This window comes from Daphnia pulicaria, chromosome 6 (genome assembly GCF_021234035.1).
Source record: "Daphnia pulicaria isolate SC F1-1A chromosome 6, SC_F0-13Bv2, whole genome shotgun sequence".
Taxonomy (NCBI): Eukaryota; Metazoa; Arthropoda; class Branchiopoda; order Diplostraca; family Daphniidae; genus Daphnia; species Daphnia pulicaria.
In genome coordinates, this window is record NC_060918.1 from 986,489 (window position 1) to 1,012,855 (window position 26,367).

Below are 26,367 nucleotides of genomic sequence, written 5' to 3' on the forward strand. Positions count from 1 at the left end.
GTTGTTGGGTTTATTGTTGGGTCGGTTGGTGGGTCGGTTGGTGGGTCGGTTGGTGGGTCGGTTGGTGGGTCGGTTGTGTGGTCGGTTGGTTCGTCGGTTGGTTCGTCGGTTGGTTCGTCGGTTGGTTCGTCGGTTGGTTCGTCGGTTGGTTGGTCGGTTGGTGGGTCGGTTGGTGGGTCAGTCAAAAATTTACCCGCTGATTTAGTAGTTGGCGAGTTAAACGTTGTCGTCCAAAAGGGCGATGTGACTGTCAACTGTTTAGACGAAAATCGCAAATCGTCGATGGCAACAGCATCTTCTTTTTCTGTGCCGCAATAAGCGTAAAACACCAACTGCACACAGTGGTGAAACAACAATTAATGAGCTTTATATCAATACTTAACGTAACAAGACTTACGGAAACATTAGAAGCTGGTTCACCCTCGAGAAGAACGGATTGAGATCGCCAAATCCCATTGGTAATGCTCGAGTAATTGTACAAACTGATGAGCAGCCTTTCGTTTCCATTGTTGGACATGTATAACTACAGAAATATTTTTAAAAAATTATTAATTCGCATGGGAAATCTTTCTCTGATGAATAATCACCTCGAGATTGGTGAATTGGGGCCATTTGGAGCGTATCCAGAACGAGAAAGAGAAATCATTTTGGCATGCTGGAAGTCTAAAGGTCTGGCTCCGAAGAATTGCTACTCCAAACGAAGAAAAAGACCGCCCGCGATGGACTCTTAGATAATTTCTACCGGTGAGCGGTTGAGGCGCTACATTCGCCAACTCCCAGGGTAATGTCTTGTTTTCGATTTGCCATCGAACGCCAATCTGGGACTCATCAACCCACGGGAACGCACCATTAATTTCAAAATCATTGTTTAACCGTTCCTTAGCCACTGCTGGATCGCTCTGGGGACACGGCGGACACGACGCAGCCGAGGATCCGCCAATCAGCAACTGTAGAAGCCTCACTGAAAATAAGAAGAAAATTAGTTTCAGCATGGTTGAAACCAAACGTTCGGAACTAAACTGACTTTCTAATAAAGCAACGCGTTACAAATGAACAAATTACTACGTACACAAAATTGGGCAACAGTAATATAGCTTTGCTTTTTATCTCTGATAATAATAAAAACATGATAATATAAAAACCAAGAGTCACGGAAAACGGTCGTTCAAAATTATATTACTTTAATACGACAAACGGGAATTTTGTCGAGGCTTATCTTGAAAGTAATAATTCAGCATTAATAATTAAACATTTGATTGGGCTAGACTTGGGACGAAAGTAGTAACACGCATAACTAACCTTTGAGGATGTCAGACGGTTGAAGGAATTGGCACAGATGTCCGTTTTTAAATTAAAAAGCCAAGAATGTTCTTTGAAGATTTCAACTCAACCGCTTTTCATTCATAACTACAAAACTAAATCGCGAACGACTACACAAGTCTTCAATCATCAGCTAGCGATTCAACTTTTATCAAAAAATGGTTGACCTTATGGCATCCAATCAATTTTAAAAAGATCAATCTCCCTCAGATGTCAAGATCGGCAATTGGACGATGTTTGACGGTGGACGAGAATCGCCCACAATGCCACAAAGGTTGCCCGAAGGATCACCCAGAGACGACGCATTTGAATATTTTGTGAATGATTGCATTCCCCATATAACTCGGGAGTGTGTACCCCTCGACAGGATTCTTGCCCAAAACACATTCGCTGGACTCTCATTCAAAACATCCTCCCACATGCAACGACGGTAAACCAATAACGGGACACGGGAGTCGATATCCAATCTTGTCGAACACCGGAAGACGACAGAATACACGTAGGAAGGAATTGCGTCACGAGACGAGACACCCACCATTTTCCCATTAGCTGTTTCCAATCTACTATCGAACATACGACATGAATATCTAATCGCGCCCAAAAAGAGATTGACCTTGCACTTCAAAGTAGTTTAAAAACTCACGTAAAGGTTTTACAGATTCCCGGAAAGACTGTCTTGTTTACGTCATCAGCCAAGAGGCGGAATTTTCAAATGCAACTTTTTTTTTCCAATTGGCATTTTCTGTATTATTATTTTAGATTCCCTAAAAACAAGACTGGCACTGACAGTTTCATGTCAATTTTGGAAGTTGGCTTCAAAACGGAAAAAAAAGATGTAAACGGTCGGGGAGTTGACAACTATACAGCGAGAGAGAAATATATAGTTTTCATTTGTCGCCTGATGGCGGAGGTTTCCTGTACTGCTCCATGATCGACTGGAACTTCTCCCACATGACTTTTGGCTCGTCCACTCTCGGAATCTAAAACACACAAAAAAAAATCACACACGAAACAGAGGAAGATATTATTCACGGGTTTGTGAAAACAAATTGCCGTCGCCGAACGACCGCCATTGACGGGAATCTCCATCGAGAAAAAAACATTGGGCAACGAGTCAAAAAACAAGTCGAAATCACTTGGGAATGATTAAGGTCAAACCATCCAACTCCTCCCTCCTCCCTTTACCAGTTTCCAATCTCCATCGTCAGCGCAGTTAAAAATAGTCTCCCGACATGATTTCTTATATACTACGAGTTTGAAAATGGTATAATGGTGGAGAAAGATCTCTTCTTTCTCTTCCATTTTTTCTTTTGGAATGATCTCCTGCCCAGATTCATTGAATATTATTATTGTTTTACGTTACAGTTGGCGGCCCTTGTTTTTATCTCTGACTGGAAAAAAATGCCCGTCCTGCACGGACTGGCCGGAACAACAATACACTCAAAACAATTTCAAAGTTGGGGAGGTTCCGGTCTAGTGACACTGGAATGCCACCGGGAAGAGATAAACCAAGTTTGTTCTTCTTCTTCTCCATCCATCCATCCGACTCACATAAATGCTTTTGTGTCTGGTGCGTATATGTACGCATACCTAATAGTGTTAAAACCAGACATACCTGGTAGTTTTGACTGAGGTAGATTCCGGCGTAGATTCCAACGCCGAACGTCAACTGTAAAGAAACAAATAAAATAAAACAAATTAAAACGATGTTGATGGTTAATTTTAAAAACGAAATTGTTTTACAGCTTGGTATCTAATGATTTATTATTAGGGTGCTCAAGGAATATGTGGAAGATAAATATAAGGCACACGGGGTAGGGTGGAGGAAAGAAAAAAGGAGGATGCGATCGGGTTTGGTGTGTCCCTTACTGCGCCACCTACTGCCAAATGTAAGGCGATAAAGAGGATCAGGGCCAGGTTATAAACAGCTGCCAGGATCGTCATGATCCGATCCAATCAGCAACGAGAGAGACTGAGAGAGCGACGTGTATATAGAACTGAATGAGAGTGTTCCTGAATGGATGGACGCAATCGATTTCTTCTTCAATGTCCAGCTACCGTGAACGTGAAGATGTTGTTCATTTCCCCTCTCTCCACTCCTAATCTGATGAAGAGAACTGCACTCGTCCGCGATCAACTCGATTGGTGATGTAACAAACACACACACACAAACTCGAGTCGTTTCGGCACTGCCCTAACGAAAACACACACACACACACACAGACACAGGGAGCAGCTGACACTTGTGTGTTACTCCTATCGGTCGGACGTCGAGAGATCCTTCCTTTTTTATTCTTCACAATCTCCAGGAAGAAAATGCAAAGAAAGCAACTCGAAACGACGCGGCTCGAGAGGTTTAGTTTTGAGCAAGTTTCCCCCCCTGTGGGGTTTTCTTGTTTGTTATCACTTTGACACTGTCAGTTATACAGCTGCATATAACACGGAAAACAAGAGCAGCAGCAGCTACGTACGGGAACGCGGAAGAAAGACGATCCCACAAGCCCCCAGTGTTGGAAAAAAAAAGGGGGAAATCGAATCGAATGTCAACAACAGCAGCAGCAACAAGAAAATGAAAATTCAATTGAATTGGACAAATAGAAAGAAGGAGGAGGAGGAGATGGCGAGAGTCAAACTGAATTGAAAGTAGCCGGAGAGGAGATTGGAATATATAATAAAAACCCGAGAAAGGAAGAGGTGGTGGTGTAGACGTAAGAGAGTCGAGATGAAAGAAATATAAGTGACTCTCGCGGTGTTATAGGGACGGGCGAGAAATATACATTCACAAGAGATGGCGTCGCACCGTGCAGACACGACTTTCGTGCGTGTGTCAGCCCCACCACCACCACCACCACCCCGGCGTCTATAGTTTGAAAAAACCTCTTGAAAATCTCTCACACTCGGTCCTCGATGTGGCTATTTTTAAAACAGCGCGGTATGTGACGTTCCAGACCGACTATACTAGAGAAGCACACACACACCAAATAAAATAAGATTGAAAAAAATAAAAATAAAAATAAAAATTTTTTAAGAACCGGGAAAGAAGAAGGGGACAAGAAAAACAAGAAAAAACAGGCGAGGGAAAAGAGGCCGAAAGTGAAGAGGTTCCGGACAAATATTCAACATCGCGCATAGTGGAAATGGGATGAAAGGACGCACCGGTTCGTATATACAAGACCCACAAGCCTTTCAGACAATCGAATAATAAAAAATAAAGTTTGAAAAATCCCTACCACCCACACACACACACACATACTAAAAAAGTTTAGTTGAAATTTTCTATAGTGAGAAAAATGGTGTTTTATTGTTAGTGATGAAGTACCGGAATAGAGCATCTGTGGTTATTCTGCATCTGGGTCAAGTGAGTAAACAAAATGCAACTTACAAGTCCACGAACCATGTTTAGTCCTTTCCAAGGGTTGAAAATGAGGGTTTCAATTGATGGACGGCTTCAAGCCCTGAAAACGGGGGAAAACAAAAGATGTGGTTGTTTAGAATCTGAGATTTCACAGCAAGGATTGACGCCACCACACAGAAACAAACAATCGAGTTCATTATGGGGCTGGCTGCCCACAGTAAACGGGTTAGGTCCTACTGAGATGGATACAAACCAAATGGGGGCAATGAGTGTTTAGGCAAGAACCCCTTCTGTCTTTGGCCGAGAAAGAAAAAAAAAACAAGAACCAACCGCTAATTTAAGACTGCAAGGTTGAGCAGGGTAGGAAAATCGTGAGCAACCTTGTGGACAGAGAGCTTATGCAGTACAAAAACCTACTTTCAGGTTTTTCTCATCATGGTAAACATTTCAATTTTTTGTACACAATTCTTCAACCGTTAACATTCAATTTTAAAAAATCCCGAGACATAATTTACCTCTGAATATTAATAATAAGCTGATGAAACGACGAAAGAAACAAAAAGAAAACACTTGTGATTCTTTCTTAAATTATTTCGTCTGCTTTGGAAGGTTGGCAGCGGCAGCGCTTCACATCGGAATTTCATGTCAACTTTTCGGGTTGACAAGATTTTGGCTAAACGCCAGTTAAGTCTAAATCAGTCACCCTTTGAACACACACACACACACACTCGAGAGTCAGTTTCAACTTGCCCGTTAATCAATCTACATTCTAATCTCGTTCGAAATCCCTTTCTTTTTTTAAGATTAATCGAGCCAATCAGCATGTGTTGACTTAATAACAGATGGCAGCACCGTCTGTTTTGAATGGGAAAATGATCAATTTCTCGCTCCTTTTTTTCTTCTTCTTCTTCTTAGAAAAAGAACCACCACATAACAGAGCAGAGCTGAAGTGGATGAAGAGCGGGAGGAAGGCAAACTCTCCTTTTTTTATTATTTTTTCGCAACGAGCGCCTGCGCTCGGGATACTCTCCAACCAATAACGAACGGGCCGGCGAATGGGGCGGAGAGAGGCGGACAGACGTCGGAGGTTCTCATCCGGGCAGCCCAGCAGCGCATGGAACACACACTACGACTAAAGGAAAATCCTACGCAAAGACACACACACACAAAGATGACGATTGCCCAGTGAAATATCCAGTTGCGGGTGGGTTGTCGTTGTTGAACGAGCTCAAAATTGAACTCTCTCTCTCCCGAATCCATTTCACCGCTCCTCTAATCTCATCCGGAAATCAAATTAAATTTATTTTATTTTTAATTCCACCTTTCAGTCATCCGGAAGGTTCATTAGACTAAACTACTCTGCTCTGTGTTTGTTCACTCGACTATTTTGATTGATCAATCATTTGCAGAATTTCGTGAAATTCCGGCCGGAATTTTTTTAAAAAAAAGGGAAGGTCTGTGCGTGTGCGTGGAGATTGTCGAATAATCATTATGTCGTCGCAATAAAATAGGAAAAAAAAAAGACGTGGGGGCCTGGCGCCGAGTGTCGTCGCGAGAATGCGGTAGTTGGTGCGTGTCGTCGTCGCCATTAGACGCGATTTGTGTCGTCTCAGTGAACAAACACTTTCTTCTCTCTTTGCTCTGTGTGTTATATAGTCTCCTTTTTGGCTCCTAATAGTGCTGCTGCCAGTGTGTGTGTGTGCTCTAGAGAGTGTGTCTAAAGATAATTAAGATCCTAATCCTCCCTCCCCCCCGGCCCCCGACTCTCCTGAAATGCAATCAAAGTGAAAGAGAAAACAAATGGAATTGATAATGCCGCCCTGCTGCTGCTGGCCATCATCGATAGTGTCATCGTCATCTTTGATTGAATTCATGTCCAGCGTCAATAGTAGTAGTGGTAGAAGTGGTGATGGTAGAGTGTCGGGCTTACCCACTAACGTGTTGTCGCTGATCCAGCTCTTGGTCCAGCGCTTTGATCACCCATCGACGAATGCTGAACTTCAATTATAGTAAATTTGTCTTTTCTTTCTTTTCTTTTCACCTTGTCGCTCCATCTGGTAAAAACAAAAAGAAACAAAAATAAGAAATGTCTGGTTTATCGTCCCGCAAAACACATACAACCCAGCGGGTCTAACGATATTCCGCACGGTTCGTTTTCCATCATCACGGTCCGTTCGTTATTATCCCGACAAACGCTGTTGCTTCATATCCCGCCGCCTTTCATATATATCTCTATCTACGAAAAAGAAAAGAGAATCTTAAAAAGGGGAAAAATGTGTTGCTCTCTCTCTGCTGGCTGGCTGGCGCTGGCTCGACGCCATGAGACGACGGCAGCAGCGCCAATTCCCTCGACACCAGTTGGATGTGATGGCGTCTCCAGGTATTATCGCGTGCCCTACGACTCGGCCCGGGCATAGAAAGAGAGACTATATATCCAACAGCCCCCAGTCCACACATATCCGCCAAAAAACCCCCCACCGGAATTTTCGCTTGGGCCCCCAATCAATTCTACAAGAATAAAAAGAGAAAACAATTGATGATATCGTCCACGTCGTTTTGATATCACAACGGCGTCCGCAGTTATTGTCCAATATCGATCAGCGTGAATCATAATCTCAAAAATGATTTGTCCAATTGAATTTTGAACTCAAATGAAAAAAAAAGAATCTGGCCGATGTAATGGCGCCAGCAGGGGGAACAACCCTGGAGCCAGCAGCAGTCAGGAGCTTTTGTGTGTGTGTTAGTGCGTGTGTGTGTGTGTCTAGTATATATATCTACCTCGATAGCTCCTAGGCAACGTGTTTGCTGCTGGTGTATTGATCGTCTCAGAAAAGCGACGACTCTCTCCCGTCTCTCTGTGTGAGCCCGAGCTGTATGCAAGAGCGCCCTTTGCGTGTGTGCACTATAGCCCGGCAGTTTCCCGGCATCCAGTCCGTTAGGGTGCCAGCAGCGACAGTCCATGAACGGGAGCTGCTCCTAATGTCTGATACGCTGGAAAACAAAACCTACACATACGAGCTCCTTAAATATGAAAGATAATTATCCCAGTTTCCTAGTCGGATCGACAAAACCACAAGGATTCGCTATTAAATTGTCAGTTGATGACATCACAAAATGACTTAAACTCCCACAGTCTGAAAAATCATACACGAGCTTTGATTGAATTAGAGTCGGCCATTTACCTGCGGGGAAACCTGATGGGTCTCAACCGAAATAAAAATGTGCGAGGGTGGATTCAATGGCAACAGGCTCCACCACCGCCACAAAATCCTCAATCCTGAGAGCTTTTGATTCTTCTCTCTCAATAATACGTACCTACTTAAGAGCTCACCATCTCTTGTTGACATTCTTTCCGATCGCTTTCCTCCCCCCACCCATGTAATTTTACATAATATCAAAAGAGAGAAAACAAAACATCTATAGGGCCCCCCCTATTTAAACACACACACACAGTGGCTGTGCAGCAGCTGTGGCTGGCGCTGCAGCAGATCAATAAAAGCGCCCCGCTCTCGCTGGGCTTTTTAGATATCTACTCTACACCCAGTGTGTGTGTGTGTGTACACTAGCGAGTGTCTCAGCAAGGGCTCTCTCTCTCCTACACACTATATAGTTCTTTTGATATGTACCTTATATAATACCCTGCAGCCAGAAGGAAGGAAACTGTATGTGGGGGGGTGCTATATGTTTGCCACTGTGTGTGTGTATATCCCATCTCTGATCACAGAAAACAAAGGGAAAAGTTTCCATCTTAGAGATGGAGAGCTGGAACCATCTACTAATACAATCTATGGCAAGAGTGGACACACAATCTTGATAGCCTCTCTATACACAACACAAAAGATATAGAGAGACTGGACGTCTGTGTGATGGCCAGATCGATTGCTCAATTGAATCGGCTGCGGTTCTTCTCCTTTGTCCAACACAAAAGGAAAAATTTTTGACTTTATTCTTTCTTTTGCAGATTGCCAGTCTGATCGAGGAATGAGCGACAATAAGTTGGGCAACAACAACGCGACGGCCATTGCATCCATTTCGACTTATTTGCCCGGCTCTACGCCTCCTTCACCAAAGACCACAGCCACTCAAGGTACGTGTACACAAGCCCCCCCCCTCTTTGAAATAATTCGATAGTCACCCCCCCCCCCCCCTCCCTTACCTGACCACAACAGACGCTCGTGAATTATATGGCGGGGAAAATTTTTTCGAAATGGGAGAGAGAGCTGATGGCATGTAATTGAATTCTCCATCGATCCTACCGCCCAAAAGAGAGACCTCCCCCCTTTACTCATATCCATCAGGAGCCGGAGGCTTTTTTTTAATGGAGACGAACGATAGAGTCCGTGATGTTTGTTTTCTGCTGGGTCGTGTGGTTAGTATAGTGGATGATGTGAATGATTGATTTAAGGGGAAAAGGATCGTTAATGATGAATGTGAATGGGTGGAGGGGGGTGACCTCTGTATGTAGTTTCATCCAGTGGGAAATGTAGTAAGAGAAAAGCCGGAAATGCTCATCATCCCCGCCCCTTCGACTGGACACGGGGCAATATGTCGATTTATGGCCAACGGTATCGATCCCGCAGGGCATTGATCCGTCAAAACGGACAAATAAATCCAGTATGTCTATTTTGAATGATTATTTTTCAAATTTCCCGCTTAAATGTTATCTCAATAAAATTCAAATTTAAATTGAATTACCTTTATTTTAATAATAAGGCGGCCCGGCCAAAATGACGTCGACAAACTTTGTACCGTTGCCAGCGGGAGCCAACACGGCCAACCCAGTGACGCCCGTCGTCGTGGCTCCGACGACGCCCACGACGACGACTCCGACGGTGGCAGTTCTGGTCCCGTCCAAGATTGATCCGCTCCATCATCATCAAGCGGCCAACAAGGCCGCCAAAAGTGGCAGCAGCAGCAGCAAGTCGCCCAGCAAGAAGAAACAATGGCTGGCCGGTAGCAGTGGCAGTGGCCAGCACCCGGCAGCAGGTCCCAGATCTTCCGTTCCCGAGAGGCGCTCGTCGTGGAGTCGCCGATCGCAGCGCTCCGAACGGAGTCACCATCCGCTGGATGGGCAGCAACAACAACAACCGTTGGCCAACAACAATAGCAGTGTCGTCATGGCCGTCAGCACGCCCAACATGTCGAGCGCCATCAGACGGGCGGGAAGGGCTTCGTCGGCCGCCGACGCCCACAGCGCCGCCGGAAGGGTTGGCTTGCTCTCCGGAAGTGATACGGACGGCGATCAAGACGACGAGGAGGAGCAGCGGCTCATGGCCGGAATGCGGATCCAAATGATGTCGTCACCAGGCGGCGGCGGTGGCGGCGGAGCGGCCGGTGCTGGCCATCCAGGAGCACCGCTGCACCAGTATCACTCTCATTCAATGACTTCCCTTCCGCCGGAGCCGTTCATGATCATGCGGAGCAAAGCGCTCAACCGCCGCGTCAGCATCAACGTGGGTGGCGTCCGGCACGAGGTCCTCTGGCGGACGCTGGAGCGTCTTCCGCACACGCGACTGGGCCGCCTGCGCGACTGCAACAGTCACGAGGCCATTGTGGAACTGTGCGACGACTACTCGCTGGTGGACAACGAGTACTTTTTCGACCGCCATCCGCGCTCCTTTTCGTCCATCCTCAACTTTTACCGGACGGGCAAACTCCACCTGGTGGAAGAGATGTGCGTCATCGCCTTCTCCGACGACCTGGAATACTGGGGCATCGACGAGCTCTACCTGGAATCCTGCTGCCAGCACAAGTACCACCAGCGCAAGGAGCACGTCCACGAAGAGATGCGCAAGGAGGCAGAGAGTCTCAAGCAGAGAGACGAGGAGGAATTCGGCGAAGGATTTTGCGCCCATTACCAGAAATTGTTGTGGGATCTCCTGGAAAAACCAACGTCCTCTTTCCCCGCCAGGGTGAGTCCTGAAATTTTTAAATTTTTAAATAGATCAAATTAGAAATTAGAAAAATGGCGGATGGCGGGATCTAGTACAGTGCATGTCCAGGAATGATTTAACGAGTTAATGGGGGCCACCCTCGTTATTCACGCAAAGGAGGCGACCGAGTTGGGGGGGGACTAATCATGTCATTGTGAATAGGACATAGACAGCATATCTAATAGTGGCCTAAAGGCAATCACGACGAACGTGATCCAATCAAATATCCTTCTCTGGCGCCCAGGGACTTTTGGCCAGACGCTGGGATCTACTAAACCTCGGCGAGGAAATATATAGTACATACTACAAGGATTCGAAACCGTGCAGAGACTCTAGATTTTGAAATAGTATCAAGAAAGAAAGTAAAAAGAGATTATTATTATTACATGGACTTGTTGGAGACACAGACAGTCGGTTGGTTGGACTTTGGAGAGCCATTGATCATCTGTATGGGGGGGGGGGGGAACAAAAAAGTATAGTTGTAGTAGCAGTAGGACACTAGCAGACGGCGGAATATTTGAATAATAAAAATGTTGCGTCATTTTGGTTCTCTTTGCTGTGGGTGCGAGGCTGTGCTCTCTCTGCGGTCCTATAAATCTAATCCCGCATCCGCACAATATTTCTTTTATTTTTTGGTTAGACTTGTACATATGTATATTTGGATTTTGTCAGACTACGTATACATCGAATAGCCAGTTGTTGTTATTTGATTTAGAATTTAGGAAAGTGAAAAAAAAGATCAGAATTTTTTGGATGTTTCTGTTTCAGTTTGGTAATTTTTCAGAGATGATAGTTTTCTTAGATCTATTTTTTAAAAATTCTAAACGGACTGACAGACAATCAGTTTTTGGTATTATATTCACATAGATGTGTGCTCAATATTTTGGTTAATTAGGGGAATTGATTTTTAAACAAGAAAAACAGTCTGTGATAACGACGATGGTGTCATATTTTTTTTTCAATCTGTTTTTTGGTTGTTTTCTCTGTGTGTCGGTGTGGGAACCAAAAAAAAGTATTAAAAAAACTAATTTGATTATTTTTGGCTTCGTCCCCCCAAAAATGGAAAAAACAATTAATTCCTTCTCTTCATCCTTCTTATACTTTATCTCTTTCATTCTATCTCTCTCTATCTCTCCTCTCTATACGTCTGGTATAATTGGACGATGTTGTCGAGAGTTTCTTTTCTTAAATGTTGGGACGCATGGACAAACAAAAATCCAAAAAACAAAAAACATTTTCCAAAAAAATACAAAAAAAAAAAAATATCGGATGGGCAAAGGCAACGACAGTGCTTTCCGTATGAATGCATCATCACGCGAGCTGGCTGGCAAACCAATAAGACCTCGCAAGAGGCCAACGACTGCGCTACAATTGCACCTGGTTGGCTAATTTTTATTTGTTACTCAAACAAATAAAAATTGTAAAAAAAAGCCTTTTTTTTTTATTAACTAGTTTGAGTTCCGCGGGAACTTTTGTGTGGTTTAAAAAAAAAAAAAGGCTTTGTTTACCGGTGATGTAGCGCAGTTGTGAATCATCCCCCCCCCTACCACACACACGGCTTCGAACGAAATGAGTGACTCACGAAAAAAAAAACAAAATTTACCTGGACTGGATAAAAATAAAAATCAATTAAAAAACGAACATAAAAGACACGGAAATCTTCACTATATCAAAAAGCTCTATACGCTTTGAGACTGTCCCTGTGTATTTCTTTTCTAAACATTTTTAGACGCCAACATTTTTCGATTACCTATCGCGCAAAGTGATCGAAACACTTACTGAGCTCCCGCCAACATCATCACAAATAAATGATGATGATTATCGTTTGACTATGACAAACGAAAAAAGGAAAATAAAACATTTCGAGGAATGAATGGAGAAAAATCCCAACCCCACCCATCAAATAAAACGAACATTATTCGCATAATGGCTTTGCATCGTTACACTTGATTGCACACGAGTGTGCAGCTCGGGAATGATTTGATTGGCATGTTTTGCACGATATAAATAATCCTTTCTGGACTGACTTTCCACCCCTGTATAAATAATTTTGATTGAAGAGCACGGAGCATGTTGAATGAATGGAAAACAACTTCTTTCACCCTTTTCTTACATTTCTCTTTGATTCAAAATTTTTTCCATCAACAATTGTCATTATCAAAATAAAAAAATCGGCCAAAGAGTTTCAACTTAAGGTAGTGTATATAATTTTTCACGGCGGGAAATTTCGATAGTTTGAAATTATTTCACCCAATTTAAATTTTTTTTTTTTTTTACTCGCATCGATTTTTTTTTTATGGTATGATATCAATTAAGAATTATATTTATCTAGTCGGGACACGAGAGGACCACTCAATACGACGCCATAACAAAAGAAAAAGAAAATTATTTCGAATTTTGCATGTTGATGCGGGAATTTTTCTCATATTTTACAAATTTCAAATTATTACTTTAGGTAGTGATGAATGCTGAACGAATTATCTATTTTTCCGAATCCAAAAACGTTTTGTACATAATTTCAACTAACCACAAACAAACAAAACTTTCCCATTTTTTTCTTATTATTCGTCTTTTTAACATTTTTCACGATTATTACCGACTTAAACTACCACCGCTTTATTAAAACAAAAATTACCCCTGTTTTGGCCATATCGACAGCAAAACTTTGTTTTTTATCTTTTGTGACGATTTTTCTCCATTGGATTCGTTTCGATGTCAAAAAACCAAATTATTTCTATTCCCCGCGAAATTTGAAAAACTGTACTGGCCTTTAAAAATCAGAAAATTAATACCTCGGATACAACAAACAAACCGCAAATCAACCACATACAATTAGCCGATGGTTGAAAAATGTCGAACGAAAAAGGAAAAAACGAGAAAACAAAAAAAATTGGTCCGAATCGCGCAGGTCGTGGCCGTGATTTCGATCCTGTTTATAATCCTGTCGACGGTGGCCCTGACGCTCAACACTTTGCCGTCGCTGCAAGAGGAGGGCGAAACGGAGGGAACGACGATGGACAACCCGAGTCTGGCGACGGTGGAGGCCGTCTGCATCACGTGGTTCACGGCCGAGTACCTGCTGCGCTTTGCCGCCTCGCCCAGCAAGTGGAAATTCTTCAAAGGAGCCCTGAACGTGATCGACTTGCTGGCCATTCTGCCCTACTTCATATCGCTGCTGCTGATCGAGACGAAAAACAATTCCGACCAGTTCCAGGACGTGCGGCGGGTGGTTCAAATCTTCCGCATCATGCGGATCCTGCGCATCCTCAAACTGGCCCGCCACTCGACCGGCCTGCAGAGTCTCGGCTTCACCCTGCGCAATTCCTACAAGGAGCTGGGCCTGTTGATGCTCTTCCTGGCCATGGGCGTCCTCATTTTCTCGTCGCTGTGCTATTTCGCCGAGAAAGACGAGCCCGGTTCCAAGTACACCAGCATTCCAGAAACCTTCTGGTGGGCCGGAATCACCATGACGACCGTCGGCTACGGTGATATCTATCCGGTCACACCCTTAGGGAAGGTTATCGGAAGCGTCTGCTGCATTTGCGGAGTACTGGTCATTGCCTTGCCTATCCCCATCGTCGTCAACAATTTCACAGAGTTTTACAAGAATCAAATGCGGAGGGAGAAGGCCCTGAAGCGCAAAGAGGCCCTAGAGCGGGCAAAGAGGGAGGGCAGCATCGTCTCCTTCCATCACGTCAACCTCAGGGACGCCTTCGCCAAGAGTATGGACATCATCGACGTCATCGTCGATACAGGTATATAATAACAACCCCCCCTACGCTTATTTCCCGTTTTTCCGGAATTTTTTCAAATGCGGATGCGCGGAATTTTTCTCTTCCGGCGATCGATAAGGAGAACTCCTATTACCCTTTGCCCTTTTGACGGAAGAAAAATATACAGAACGAGGATCTCTCTATAAAAGCTGGGCGGAGAAATATAGGCAATCTCGGCGCGTGTCGTTTGCCCGGGAATTCTTAAAAATGGATCAATAAAAAATGGCGGAAAATTTTTATTTATTTATTTTTTTTTTTAAATAAAGAAAAAATACGAAAAAAAAATAAAATCGTTAAAAAGTGCTGCGTTAAATTTCGACTCGGAAAAATCAATTTTTAAACTCGACAAGTTTTTCTTTTCTATTTTACTTTGAATAACTTGATTAAAAGTTTGTTTTAGTTTTACACGTATAAATATTTTAGTACCATTTACATATTTTTTTTGTTTTGTTTTTTCGCCTGCGGGGGCCATTTACCGCCGGGAGTGTGTGTGTGTGTGCGTGTGTTTTCGTGCGCGATCAATATAGGAATAGATGAGGAACAAGGGCGAGCAGGCAGCCAGCATCTTACATATACACACGCGAGCTCAACTGAATTGTGCACACTATACTTTTTCTCCCCCATCGGCCATTTTGAATTTGAAAATCCCGCCATTTTCCTTTTCGACAGACGAGAGAGATATTGATGGCATCATCAACGCACATCATTACGACGTCTTCAAGTTATGCAACTATCTAAAGCAGTTGACAACATCTTAATGACTTGGCTATAAACATAACTTTCCAACCATCACGAATAACGTTCCCAATGTTCATTATTTTTCGTTTGTTTTAAAATATCAGAAATCGTTATAAAACAAAAAAAAGAGAAAAATCGATTCGACCAGAATCAATTTTCCTGCGGACTCAAACAATAAGTGGCTCTACCTTTTGTGTTTTGAGAGAGAGAGGGGTGGGGCAGTTTCAAGAGCAGACTCCACCATCATAAATGTTGTCCTCGGCAGCCAAAATCCTGTAATATAAAAGAAAGCATCCATGTAGCAGAATATATATACACGCACCAATATGTACACACCTAACCTACAAGACCCTTTTTGATGATATCCGCCAGAGTACACAAGACACAAAAAGAGGAGCTGACTCTATAGTGTGCATATAGCATATATAGGAGCTGCTGGTTGCCTTTAAGCTTATTGTGTGTCTCTTGCAGATGTCGGGATTTATATTGACTCGCTCCTTTCACGCTCCGAAAGAGGCCAACAGTCTCTCTCAATTGTGTAACATGCGCTCAAGCAGCTGATGCAGCCTAGTAGATTCGTGTGTGTTATTCTCTTATTCCCCCCCCCCTTCCGAGTCGTTAGTATAATGTTATTCTATTATTATTTACAAGAAAAAAGAGACTTTCTTATTACTGTACACACGACGGCTGTATTAGATATACAGGCCATAATAAAAAGGAAAAGTCTGCTGGCCTCAATCGATAAAAGATATACAGCTACAGCACAAGATTTCATAGATACGACTTACAGTTATGTGTCATTTAATACTTAATAGCTATGCACAAATAATAGAAATGGAAAACTTACGGAAAATTGTGATAAACAAATATCCACTCGTCAATCAACGCGGTCGGGAATGAAAAATGGCGCGAAATAGAAGCTCGAAAAAATGGAACCTCCTCCATCGACGAACTAAACTAACAATGAGATTTGATTCGACTGGAGCTTTGTTGCAATTTTCGACAATGATTAAATATAAAATTTAATTTTAAAAGATACCAAGTAGAAATTTTGAAATAAAATTCCACGATTTACTGACCATTTTTCCACAATTCCGATTGAATTGAGAATACTTGTAAAATTTAATGCAGCGTTGGCGTTGAACACGTGGGAACGGCCGAACGGGGGAAGGGTGAGAAAATTTCACATTCGACGTCTGTGATTGGCAGTTGACATTTCCCACCATTTTTTATTCGAACTGTACTCACCCCTCCTTTTCCACGTTGTCAAAGACCACGAGGAATTGAATTGTTTTTAAAAGTTTTTATCATTAAATCAAAATAATAAAATTATAGTCAGTAGATTAAAGTATTTTATTTTAAAAATATTTGTGGAATTCATTTTACAAAAATTAAAATTAAATGTCATCATTGTTGGCAACTCAGCTCCGATCGAATCCCCTCATTGTTAGTTTGGTTCTTCGATGGAGGAGGTTGTTATCTCACGGTGTTCCTTTTTCGCGCCTTTTTCACTCCCGACCGCCATGATGAACCGGTGGATAATTACGACCAATTTTCAGTTAAGTTTTACCCTATCTCGTTGTATGTGTAAGTGTATTGAGTGATTTTGTCTAGCTCTCATTTGACTTTACTGGAAATGAATTCATGATAGTGAAAAAATGGTTAGACTAAAATCAAGTAAAAAGGAAAGTTAAAGTTAAGTAGGTTGGCTAACTTTTACGTAAAGCGTTGGACTGTAGATCCGGTGGTTCAACATCCGGAATCGTTTCATCATCATGGCCGAATGGGGGTAGACACATAATCCAGTCAGTCAGGCACCGTCGCCCCGATTCCATCAGTTTCTGCTGTCCAAAGTTTTCCGGAAGATATCTTATTCTATAATTCTTATTCTACTATAGTCCGTTCTAGTCATTGGCAAAGAATTACCAACCAGAGATAATTAAGAAAATTCAATTCCTCATTATCATTTTTCACATTAAGAATTTAATCATCTCAGTCTGGTCTCGCCAATTATGAAATTCCATCGTCTTTGTTGCTGCTGGTGTCCGTCCCCGCATGTCAGCCGCCAACTTTCTTCCGGCCCAGTAAATACGAGACATGACGGAATATAAAGATTATTAATTATTTTTTTTTGTCGTTCAAGTTAATTGAATTTTCACTTGCAGGCCATCCACTCCCTTACACAAATACGCAGTTACTGGCCATTAATTTTCCAGGGTCTTTTTTTACTATCGTGCAGTAAAGATTAAGCATTATTATGACGTCACATTATATGCTCACCCCTTAGGCAACGGAATTCAATTAGTTGCGCCACATCTTTTTTTTTAAACAAAATTCACCTCAGTTGCCCCGTTTGAAATTTCAATCCACCAAAGTGTTTGTAAATGTGTTGTCGTTCTCTACTCACTCGTCGTGACGACATCCAAACAAGAGGAATACCCCCAGGCTAGGGCATGTTGGTTCGGCGCGGGAAATTTCAATCATCCGTGAAATTTCGTTTCCCCTCATTCCCTTTGAACTTTTTCCAGTTTGTTGTTGTTGTTGTGTGTCGTCTGTCGTGATTTGTGATTGGAATTCCCTTTAGGTCACAACATGTCGCAGACGGACGGGAACAGCATGGGCGGTGAGAGTGGGCCGGTTGGACACACGGGCACCGGTTGCTACAAGAATCACGACCACAGTATGATGTTGCATCCGCAACAACATCACGGGACGTCAACCGCCGCCGCCACCACCACCAACCGGCTGGTGCCGTTCAACGCTCCCGTCGGGCAGCGTCGAAACTCGGCCACGACCGGCGCCATCTCCATCGCCGCCGTCACGGCCCTACTCACGTCCAGTCCAGCCACCAACGTCAGCGGCATTGCCCAACAACAACCGCCACCGCCAGCTCCTTCGTCCCAACAACAACAGCAGCCCACCACGCCCAATAACTTGGTGGATTTAGGTACAACAGTAGATTTACACTTTGCCGGGCTGGGCCGGCCTATCTAACAATACGGGCGATAATGGGTGGTGGGTGGGTGGGTTTCTGGAGCGGAGAGAAACTTCTCTTTTGTGTGTGTGGGGTCGGGTAGGAAACGAAACGAACGATGATGAGTCATTGTTCGCCTCACCCGAATAATGGACTCGCTCGGGAGTGAACGCGGGACTGTGCAGCCGCAATCGAATTCAAAAGAGGGTGGGAAACACTTGTGTGTGTGTGTGTGTTTGATCAGCATTCTTTCCATTCTTCCGATTTTTGACGTTGTCAGCGCTAAACGTTTTTCATTATTTTTATTTGAACGCGGGAGAATTTCCCGCCCAGTTGGCCCAATTTTTTTCTTTTATTCTTTTTTTTTTTAAATTTTTGATTGACTCGAATAAAAATGATTGATTTAGGTGATTCGCCGTGTTCGAGAAAGAGGTTGTTATCGTTCAACGATCAGCCTCCGGCTGTGAATTCGGCCGCCACTCCCGTCATGTCGCCTCACCGGCCACCGCGTCGGGTGGACAACAATCACGGTGGTTCGACTACTACCCGTGCAGGAGGTGGTGGTGGGCCTCCTCCTGGTAATTCGAGTAGTAGTAGTAATAATAACTCCACCGCTACTGCTGCAGTGGCCGCCCTAGCGGCAACAACATCTTCCACATCCGCATTCCATCACTCGCCGGTAAAACCAAAAATTTCTTCTTTTTCTTTCTTTCATCCGCAACCTGATTTGTTTCTAGATAGTACAGAGGTCATTGGTGTACTATTATTACACATTTATTTTTATTAGTTTATTTAGAAGTTAAAAGATTTAAAACAAAAAAGCTTATTTTATTTGACTGGATTTATTTTTATTTTTTTGGGAATGTGATAGAGGCCAATGAGAATCTCGCATGTCCATTTGATTTTGAGCGGCAGCTCTGTACACGCCGTGATGCACGTCAAACCAAAGTCTTATTACGTAAATCATACTGTAGTGGACATATAATATAGTCTAGACGGATTTTCATCCTACTATCATCTAGTCGCTATATGTGCTCAACTACTGGCACCACCACGACTCTTGCATGCGCCTTTTGTGACACTTTTCGTTGGTTGGAGCCATGTCCAGGGGAATTTCTTTCTTTCCAGGCGCCATATTATACTCAGACCCCATGCACTCTATTACCCCCCCACCCGCCGCCATCCCGAGGGACCCACAACACGATTCGCAATCCGGAATCGATGGAAAAACGATCAATAGAAGTGACATTTAAACGCATGGAATTTTTTATTTTTCAAATAATAATCATTCCGGCGAATGATGTGAATTTACTAATAACCCTCATAGGCCTATATGATCTAGAATCTCTAATTAGACCACCCCGAATGCAAACTCATTCATTACCCGATTATTATTATTACAGTGGTGCGCTATGACACAAACTAATAAGGCGGATGACTGACCTTTACTTTCTTTTTTTCCTCCCCACACTAATCTCGGCTGATGGGTGTGGCTGGCAGATCGATCGCTTTATTGCCATTACATAGCCTAACCTTTGATAGACTGAGAGGCTGTAAACGACGTCTGACCTTTAGCGACCCTTTAATCCGACAATCGCATCCCCCTTTTTCTCTCTTTCCTTGTTATATAGCGCAGAATTATCCTCTTACTCACCTTCTAGTGTTCCCTTGATACAGGCCTTAGATCATCTAGTCTAGACCATTTGAATTAACCACATCATGAACAATTTTATATTTGAAATTTTAACTTGAATGATATTGTGTGTCTACAGGGCGCCCAAGTGAATCAAACCCAGAGGGCTCAACCGGTCGTCAGTGATTTATAAGAAAAACTTACCGTGAAATTAGGCCACAAGTTAAAACGCACACAAAAACGACACGATTTAAAAACAATTCACCAGCACACAATTATTGACTTCAACGAACATATCAGACCGTCTGATCCCAAATTTTAAACCAAAAATTCAAATTCAACTTTAACGGACCTCCCCCCAAAAGAATTATCTAGAAAAACAACAAATAGGTAACTACAAAAATGTGCATTAAATTCATTCCAATAGTTAATAGAATCCCCATCAAAAAATAGTCTTTTAGAATTCCCCTATCGAAATATTATTAGAATTTGAATAGATTAGCCATCACGCATAATTTTACTTTTTCGTTGTGTTGGTGGGAATCGTTGACCCCTCGAGGAGCAATATAGCGATCACCCCTAATAATGATTTAATTTAATCATAAATCAATTAAAAGAAGACAAAAGGAAAACAAGTTTTTACAGCCTTGCTGCTGCTGCTGCTGCCTAGCTCTATTACATTGACGACGAATTGGGTTGGCCACCACCACATCTATGGGTTGATGGGGTGGGTTGTATACAGTCGCCCGTCGCCAACGTCAAATTCAATTAACTCGACGATGATGAGAAACCGACTAAAGGTCTCTAGGTCTCTAATAACAATAAAAAAAAAGGGTTTCCCCCGACAGTCCCCAAAGAAGAAAGAAAAATAGCAATTTTTATTTGGGCTGCTGCTGCTCGGCTATTATTCCGTTGCCATGACGACCAACCGCTTTCAGTGTCTTTTTTTATTATTATTTCCACCTTCACCGCATGTGAAATTTGTCGCCAAAATTTTGACCTCCTCCAAATAATCCATCACGGCATTGCCATTGTTGATTGCCGTGATTTTGGCAGTTGACCGCCCCCTCGGTTCGAATTCGACTCACGGCCGTCTATAACGCAGATTTAATGGCCTAATACATATAAGACCCAAAAGGGAGAGCTAGAATGAAACAAACAAATGATGGTCCCTCTAGCGCCCCAACAGTCCCTATAGCCGCAATCTTTCACACGATACGATATAGCTCTCTCTCTCTCTCCTATACATCTCAGCCCTCGAGTCTCTCTACTATATACACACACATTCCCCACAGGCCATATAAATATCTCTTCCCAAACACACATACACTGGAAAGTTTATTTTTCCGTTCCTTTTTATTTTCAAAACAAACTTTTTCGGCTTTTTCTCTCTGTGTTGAAGCTATTCCGTATCATATTTATTATTATTACTGGTACAAGAGTATATATATATCTCTCTCTTTACGTACGATATATGTACAAGATTTGATTTGGTACACACTCTACGATTTGATTCGGTTCTTTTTCATTTGTTATTCATTTTTTTGTCGTTTGATTTGATTTATTTTGATATTTGGTTCGGTTCGGTTTTGATTGGATTTTTCGTGTAGGATTTGAATGAGTTTGTAGAGTCGCTACCGGGATTGAGAAAGCTCCAGCCCTATTCTTCTTCTTCTACTTGCTCGACTGCTGCTATGATCAATATGATGGCGGCTGGGCCGGCTACAACCTTGATCGAAATGCAGCCGTTGGGACAGCAACAACAACAACAGCCAACAACAGGAGCCACCAGCAACAAATCATCGCCGGCCAGGTCGCAGAGACGGGCCAGACCCACCGATTTGGCCAGTTTTGACAGCTCAGACACCTGGGCCAGCTGCAATCCTTTTCCCAGCATCACCGACCTGGCCGGCTGGTCGCCACAGAGCGGAACAGGTCCGGCCGAGCGGGACACTTCCGAGCTGTACGTCAAACCGCTAGAGATGGGCAAACAACAGCAACAACAACAACAACAACATTACGGGACGGTTGACGAGACTTCCAGTTTACTTTACCAGCAAATCAACGAGCAGCCGGACGACGACTCACCCGTCAAACAGCCGTCCAGCAGCAACAAACCGCGTCCGAGATTCAAAGAAGCTTTCAGCTCGGACGACGAGGATTCCTCGTCGTGTTACCGCAGTCCGGCCAAAATCCCGATGGTCTCATCGTCAACTTCTTCTTCCAAGAACAAGGAAACTTCCGCCGGCAAATCCGGCGGAGGAGGAGGACTCGTCAGTTCGGTCAATAAAAAGTTCCGCCAAAAGTCGACCAGTTCCGGCGGCAGCAGCGGAGGCAAACCTTCCTTCCTGACGGGCAAAGGCATCGCCTCGGCCACCCGTTTCCTCAACTATCGATTCCACAGTCTCCAAAGTGCAGGTAAAGAAACAAAAATATTTTTTCATCCACATTTATCCGGAATTGAAATTTTTCTTTGGGGGAAAAACATTTCCAGACAATCGGGGACGCGCCAGTCCCGACCGGAAGAAATCCATTCTGAAACGTTCGAGTGATACGACGGGAGGTGGAGGAGGTGGATCAACTTCTGTGGGTTCGACGTCGGCCGGCGCCCTGTCGGATCACACGGACACGGAAATGGAGAAGTTGATCGGCGGTGGAGGGATGGATGAGAGAGGCGGTGCCACGGCGTCGGAGAGCGGCTCGGAGCCGTTTTCTCCCGTTGTGGCTCAGCGGAGTAGCCGGGCAAGGATGACGGACGGATTGCTGGGAGGTAACAAGACGGGCCGGAAGCCTTCCAGGCCGTCTGGTACGCCGGATAGCATCGGTGGTCACATCAGCATCAACATGGGCGGGGGAACGAACATGACGACGTCGTGCGCGCTGGAAGATTGGCCGTTTGCCGACTACTCGCCGACCGACGAGGCCATCACATCCGCTCCAGCCGGAGGAGGTCATCCATCCGCCACGTGAAAAATCCCTTGAGGGCCGACAGAGGAACGGAGGTGAGAAAAAAAAATAAAATTCAAATTTTAATTTGTTTCCCCTTCCGCTAAGAAATTCCGGAATTTTCTCCCGTCCGGAAGAGTGGCAATCAACGGATACATCGTCCTCATTAATTCCAATCTGTAAGAAAAAGAAAAAAAAAAGTTTCTTTCCGGCGGCTCCTTCCTTGGTCGGTTCCAGCAATTTGCTCCGATGGGAGTTTTACATCAAAAGCGGATCGACTCCATAGTACCGCTGATGAGGTTCTCATCCGGCAATATCCTTCCTTCCAAAAAAAAAATGAAATCTTGGGCTTCTCTTATTATTCGGCTCCTTGGCACTGGGGAAACTCTGCGAACGCGGGACGATATTACGTGTGTGTCTGTCCTCTACCAACCTCCTCCCCTCTTCAAACTAGTGCGGATGAGAGTCTCATTTGGGTCTTTGCTGCAATAGGAAGAGGGAAACTTTAAAGGCGACTCTAATTTGGCAATCGATCGGATCGATCGACGTCGTCTTCGTCGTTGGATCAAATAAGAAAGAAAAAAGTTTGGAATTGAAGCCAAGGCGCCTTAGTTCAGGAGCGAACGTCGTTCGATCACATTGACAGGAGCCAGCCACTGGCTGCGTGTGCTGGATGTTGATTGAATGGGACACAATCCAGGGTCCCCCCCCCCCGCCTTTAGGGGGGGCGGAGTAAAGAGGAGAAGATTCCCATCCATTTTCTTAGGGACACACAAGTGAAATAGATTCGTGAAATTCTCCTCCTCCTCCTACTCCTTCACCCAAATGACTTATGAGCTCCTATTACGTGTCCGTGATGAGGTACATTATGAGCAGGGTACAATCGATCCTGCGCCCAGGACCCCCCCTATTGACAAACAACAGGAAATAATGAAGGCGGATATTTATTTTTATTTTTTTGTTCGTGCAATTATTGACTAGGAGCCATTTAAAAAGATTTCTCCTTTTTTTTAAAAAAAAGGGCGCGATATTTGAAATAGGCGAATTCCCCCCCACATAGAATAAAGTCACGTTCTCGCTCTCGATCTCGCCAGAAAGATCTAGAGAGAGAGAGAAATACTTGTGCATATAATAAAGCTCCTTATTCTTTTTTCTTGAAATACGTAATAGACGTCACGGATTGACGTCAAGTGCGTGTCGCAATGGTCAATACAACAAGAAGCTAAAAAAAAAACGAATGTGCATGCAACCATGATTTTTGTTTTCTTTTTTCCTTTTAGTCCAGCTCACAAAAATTGCCCCCCAGCGCTAGAATAAAAAGAAATAAAGAGAAATAAATATTTGATATGTACATATATACATTCAACTCTGCTCTCCTTCCATGTAGTATCCCGAAGCAGAAAAAAAACGCCTCCCAACCGGCTCCTTACTTGTCGTTGCCATAGCAGCTGGTGGGTTGGGTGGGGGTATTGATTCACCCGCGGGAGTGAAGCTTGGAAAACTTGTGCAGAGTATATAAAGCACGTGCCTGAATGGATAGGAGCCGCTGCTTTTTTTTTCTGTTTGCTCCTTTTTTTTTGTTGGTTCGTGTGTGTCTGACGCGCGGTTGATGGGCTGCGATGGATGGGGCAGCATAAGGAGCCAAAGCGCCCCTATGGTCTAGCTCCTTTATAATACAACAAGGAGCCGGGGAGGGAAGGATGGAGAGACGTTTGTTTTTTTTTCTCTCTGTGTGTGCCGGGAATTGTTGCGCCGTATAGCGAAAGGAAAAAGAAGCCGTTAGGAGCCCGTTAGGAGACGTCTGGCTCCCAAAAAAAAAAGGAGACTGTATACACACACTGGGGGCATATAGAGCGACGCCATAGAGAAAGTCTCCTAACGGCGTGACAGTTAGTCGATACACGTTTTCAATGCGACCGATGGTGGTGGGTGGGTGTGCTGTTGCACGCCACCCACTTGGCCACCACTCGAATGGCCGAGGGTATGTGTGTACACACACACAACTGGCAAATAAAGAAGAAAGGCTTTCGAGTGTGGTTGGACAACCAAACAACAAGATGGGCCCTTTCCATTTCACCGGTGCCAAACAATTCCAATGTTTTGTTATTTTCCCGCCATTGTCTTTTTTGAATCATTTTCACGCGTTTTGTCTCTTTGCAGATTGACACACACTGAAAGTAGCCGAAGTTTGGAAGAAAAAGGAAACGCTCAAATCGGTAACGAATCGAGAGAAGAAATTGGCCGAAAGGCGGCCCGTTCAAACTCCCCCCCCCCCAGAACTTCAAAGGAAACGAATAACAAAAAGGAGGAAAATGACAATCACACACACGCAAGCTATTCTACCACACACACACACATATTATCGTCTATTGTGCTGTCCCGCGTCTATCTCTCTTGCGTAACAATGCGCAAAAAAACGAAACGTGACAAGTTTTTTGTGTTTCTTCTCCCATTTTCGCCGAAGCAATACCAATAAAATGTTATGTACGTGTGTGTGTGTATTATGGAATTCTCCAATGTCTGTTATTATTATGTATAGTGGAAAAGTGTTGGATATTATTCTATAATTAACGAGGCGGGGGATTTTCATTCCAGAAAAATGGCATCAAAAACAAATTTCGACGTTCATCGTCTAATAGTTCATTTTATTCTCTCTCCCGTTTCTTATACTATCTAAATCATTGTGTGTGTGTGTCCACCCAAAAATGTTTTAAAAATTGAAAAAACAAAACCAAAAAAAAAAAGATTTGTAGAAATATTTCTCAACCCGCTCAGAGCTTCGATATTATGACGTCACACACAAAAATGGTTCTTCTTTCTTCTGCCGGAGGAAAGTTTTATAATATCATGTTGGATAATATCGACAGTTTGGTATTTCGTGTATCATACAAGTTCTCTCTACTCCCCCCCAACAACAACTGTAATAGTGATGTGTGAGGTTTATCTATCTCTTGTCTTAAAAAAGAAGAAGCTCTCTAGTTGATTAGATGTGACTTTTATATATATATTTCCCTTTCTTCTTCTCCATCTTTGTTTGATATATTTCCTAGGAATTTCCTTCCTCCACACACACACATGAAAAATATATATAAATATATTATTATAGATTGTCTTTTTTTAAATAAAAGAAAAACGTGTGTGTGTGTGTGTGTGGTTGGTTGGAGAGAGAAAAATTGTACGTCAATTATTTATACCGGAGCTCGCACTTTTTGTTTTGTTTTTATTTAACATGAGCTGTTATGTATACAATCCCCCCCGCCCTCCTTATTCTTCTCTCTCTCTCTCTTTGTAATTCTATTTCAATATCAAATTTGTTTCTTCGTTTCTCCTTAATGAATTAAAAAAAAAATGCCGTTTGAATTTTTGTAATTATTATTTAAAAAAAAAGGATAAAATAGCTCGACGGATTTGTTTGTTTGTTTCTCAGTGTGTACACGTCCGACGGAATACCGTGCAGCGCTCAATCATTGTAGATTTCCTCCTTTCTGATTTTATTAATTGATTTTAAAAAAAGAAAATCGAAAAAAAAAAAGTTAAATTGTTTTTTGTTTTCCCCTTTATTACCCAGGAGAATTTGTTTTTTTTCAAAAAACCTTCTTCCTCTCCTTTTCTTCAGCTCATATCCGCTATATATACACTCCTCATATGACTGGCTATTTTAACATTATAACATGAGTCATGGTGTGTGTGTGTAT

At 43.3% G+C, this 26,367-nt stretch overlaps 3 protein-coding genes and 2 long non-coding RNA genes across 8 annotated transcripts in view; 2 read left to right on the plus strand and 3 right to left on the minus strand.

The window, feature by feature from the left end:
- LOC124343671 (protein cueball-like) overlaps positions 1–19,657 on the plus strand; it is a 28,419-nt gene extending 8,762 nt beyond the window's left edge. The window contains exons 7-8 of the mRNA XM_046797094.1: positions 11,178–11,180; positions 19,644–19,657. The gene's annotated coding sequence lies outside the window, so the exon portion shown is untranslated. The remainder of the gene's footprint in view (positions 1–11,177; positions 11,181–19,643) is intronic.
- Positions 1–26,367, minus strand: part of LOC124343657 (F-box-like/WD repeat-containing protein TBL1XR1) — a 393,640-nt gene that overhangs the window by 131,639 nt on the left and 235,634 nt on the right. The window lies entirely within an intron of this gene.
- On the minus strand, positions 45–5,387 carry LOC124343831. Its single transcript, XR_006919305.1, has 7 exons — positions 5,191–5,387; positions 4,703–4,775; positions 2,936–2,989; positions 1,300–2,300; positions 588–961; positions 398–523; positions 45–332 (listed from the first exon to the last, which is right to left on the minus strand). It is a non-coding gene; the product is annotated as an uncharacterized LOC124343831 (long non-coding RNA).
- LOC124343580 lies at positions 4,500–26,190 on the plus strand. Of its 3 annotated transcripts, none has more exons than XM_046796949.1 (9): positions 4,500–4,678; positions 8,637–8,762; positions 9,389–10,587; positions 13,517–14,363; positions 17,704–18,066; positions 18,501–18,772; positions 21,337–22,144; positions 22,221–22,728; positions 24,833–26,190. In XM_046796949.1, exons 2-8 carry the CDS (start codon positions 8,657–8,659, stop codon positions 22,694–22,696), a joined length of 4,071 nt encoding a protein of 1,356 aa, XP_046652905.1. In that variant the 5' UTR covers positions 4,500–4,678; positions 8,637–8,656; the 3' UTR covers positions 22,697–22,728; positions 24,833–26,190. The 3 variants fall into 3 exon arrangements, with proteins under 3 accessions (XP_046652905.1, XP_046652907.1, XP_046652904.1); XM_046796951.1 differs by lacking the exon at positions 4,500–4,678 and adding an exon at positions 5,546–6,684 and having other exon boundaries at positions 21,472–22,144; XM_046796948.1 differs by lacking the exon at positions 4,500–4,678 and adding an exon at positions 5,547–6,684.
- LOC124343898 lies at positions 10,477–16,059 on the minus strand. The gene is made up of 3 exons (XR_006919422.1): positions 15,967–16,059; positions 15,308–15,392; positions 10,477–10,594 (listed from the first exon to the last, which is right to left on the minus strand). It is a non-coding gene; the product is annotated as an uncharacterized LOC124343898 (long non-coding RNA).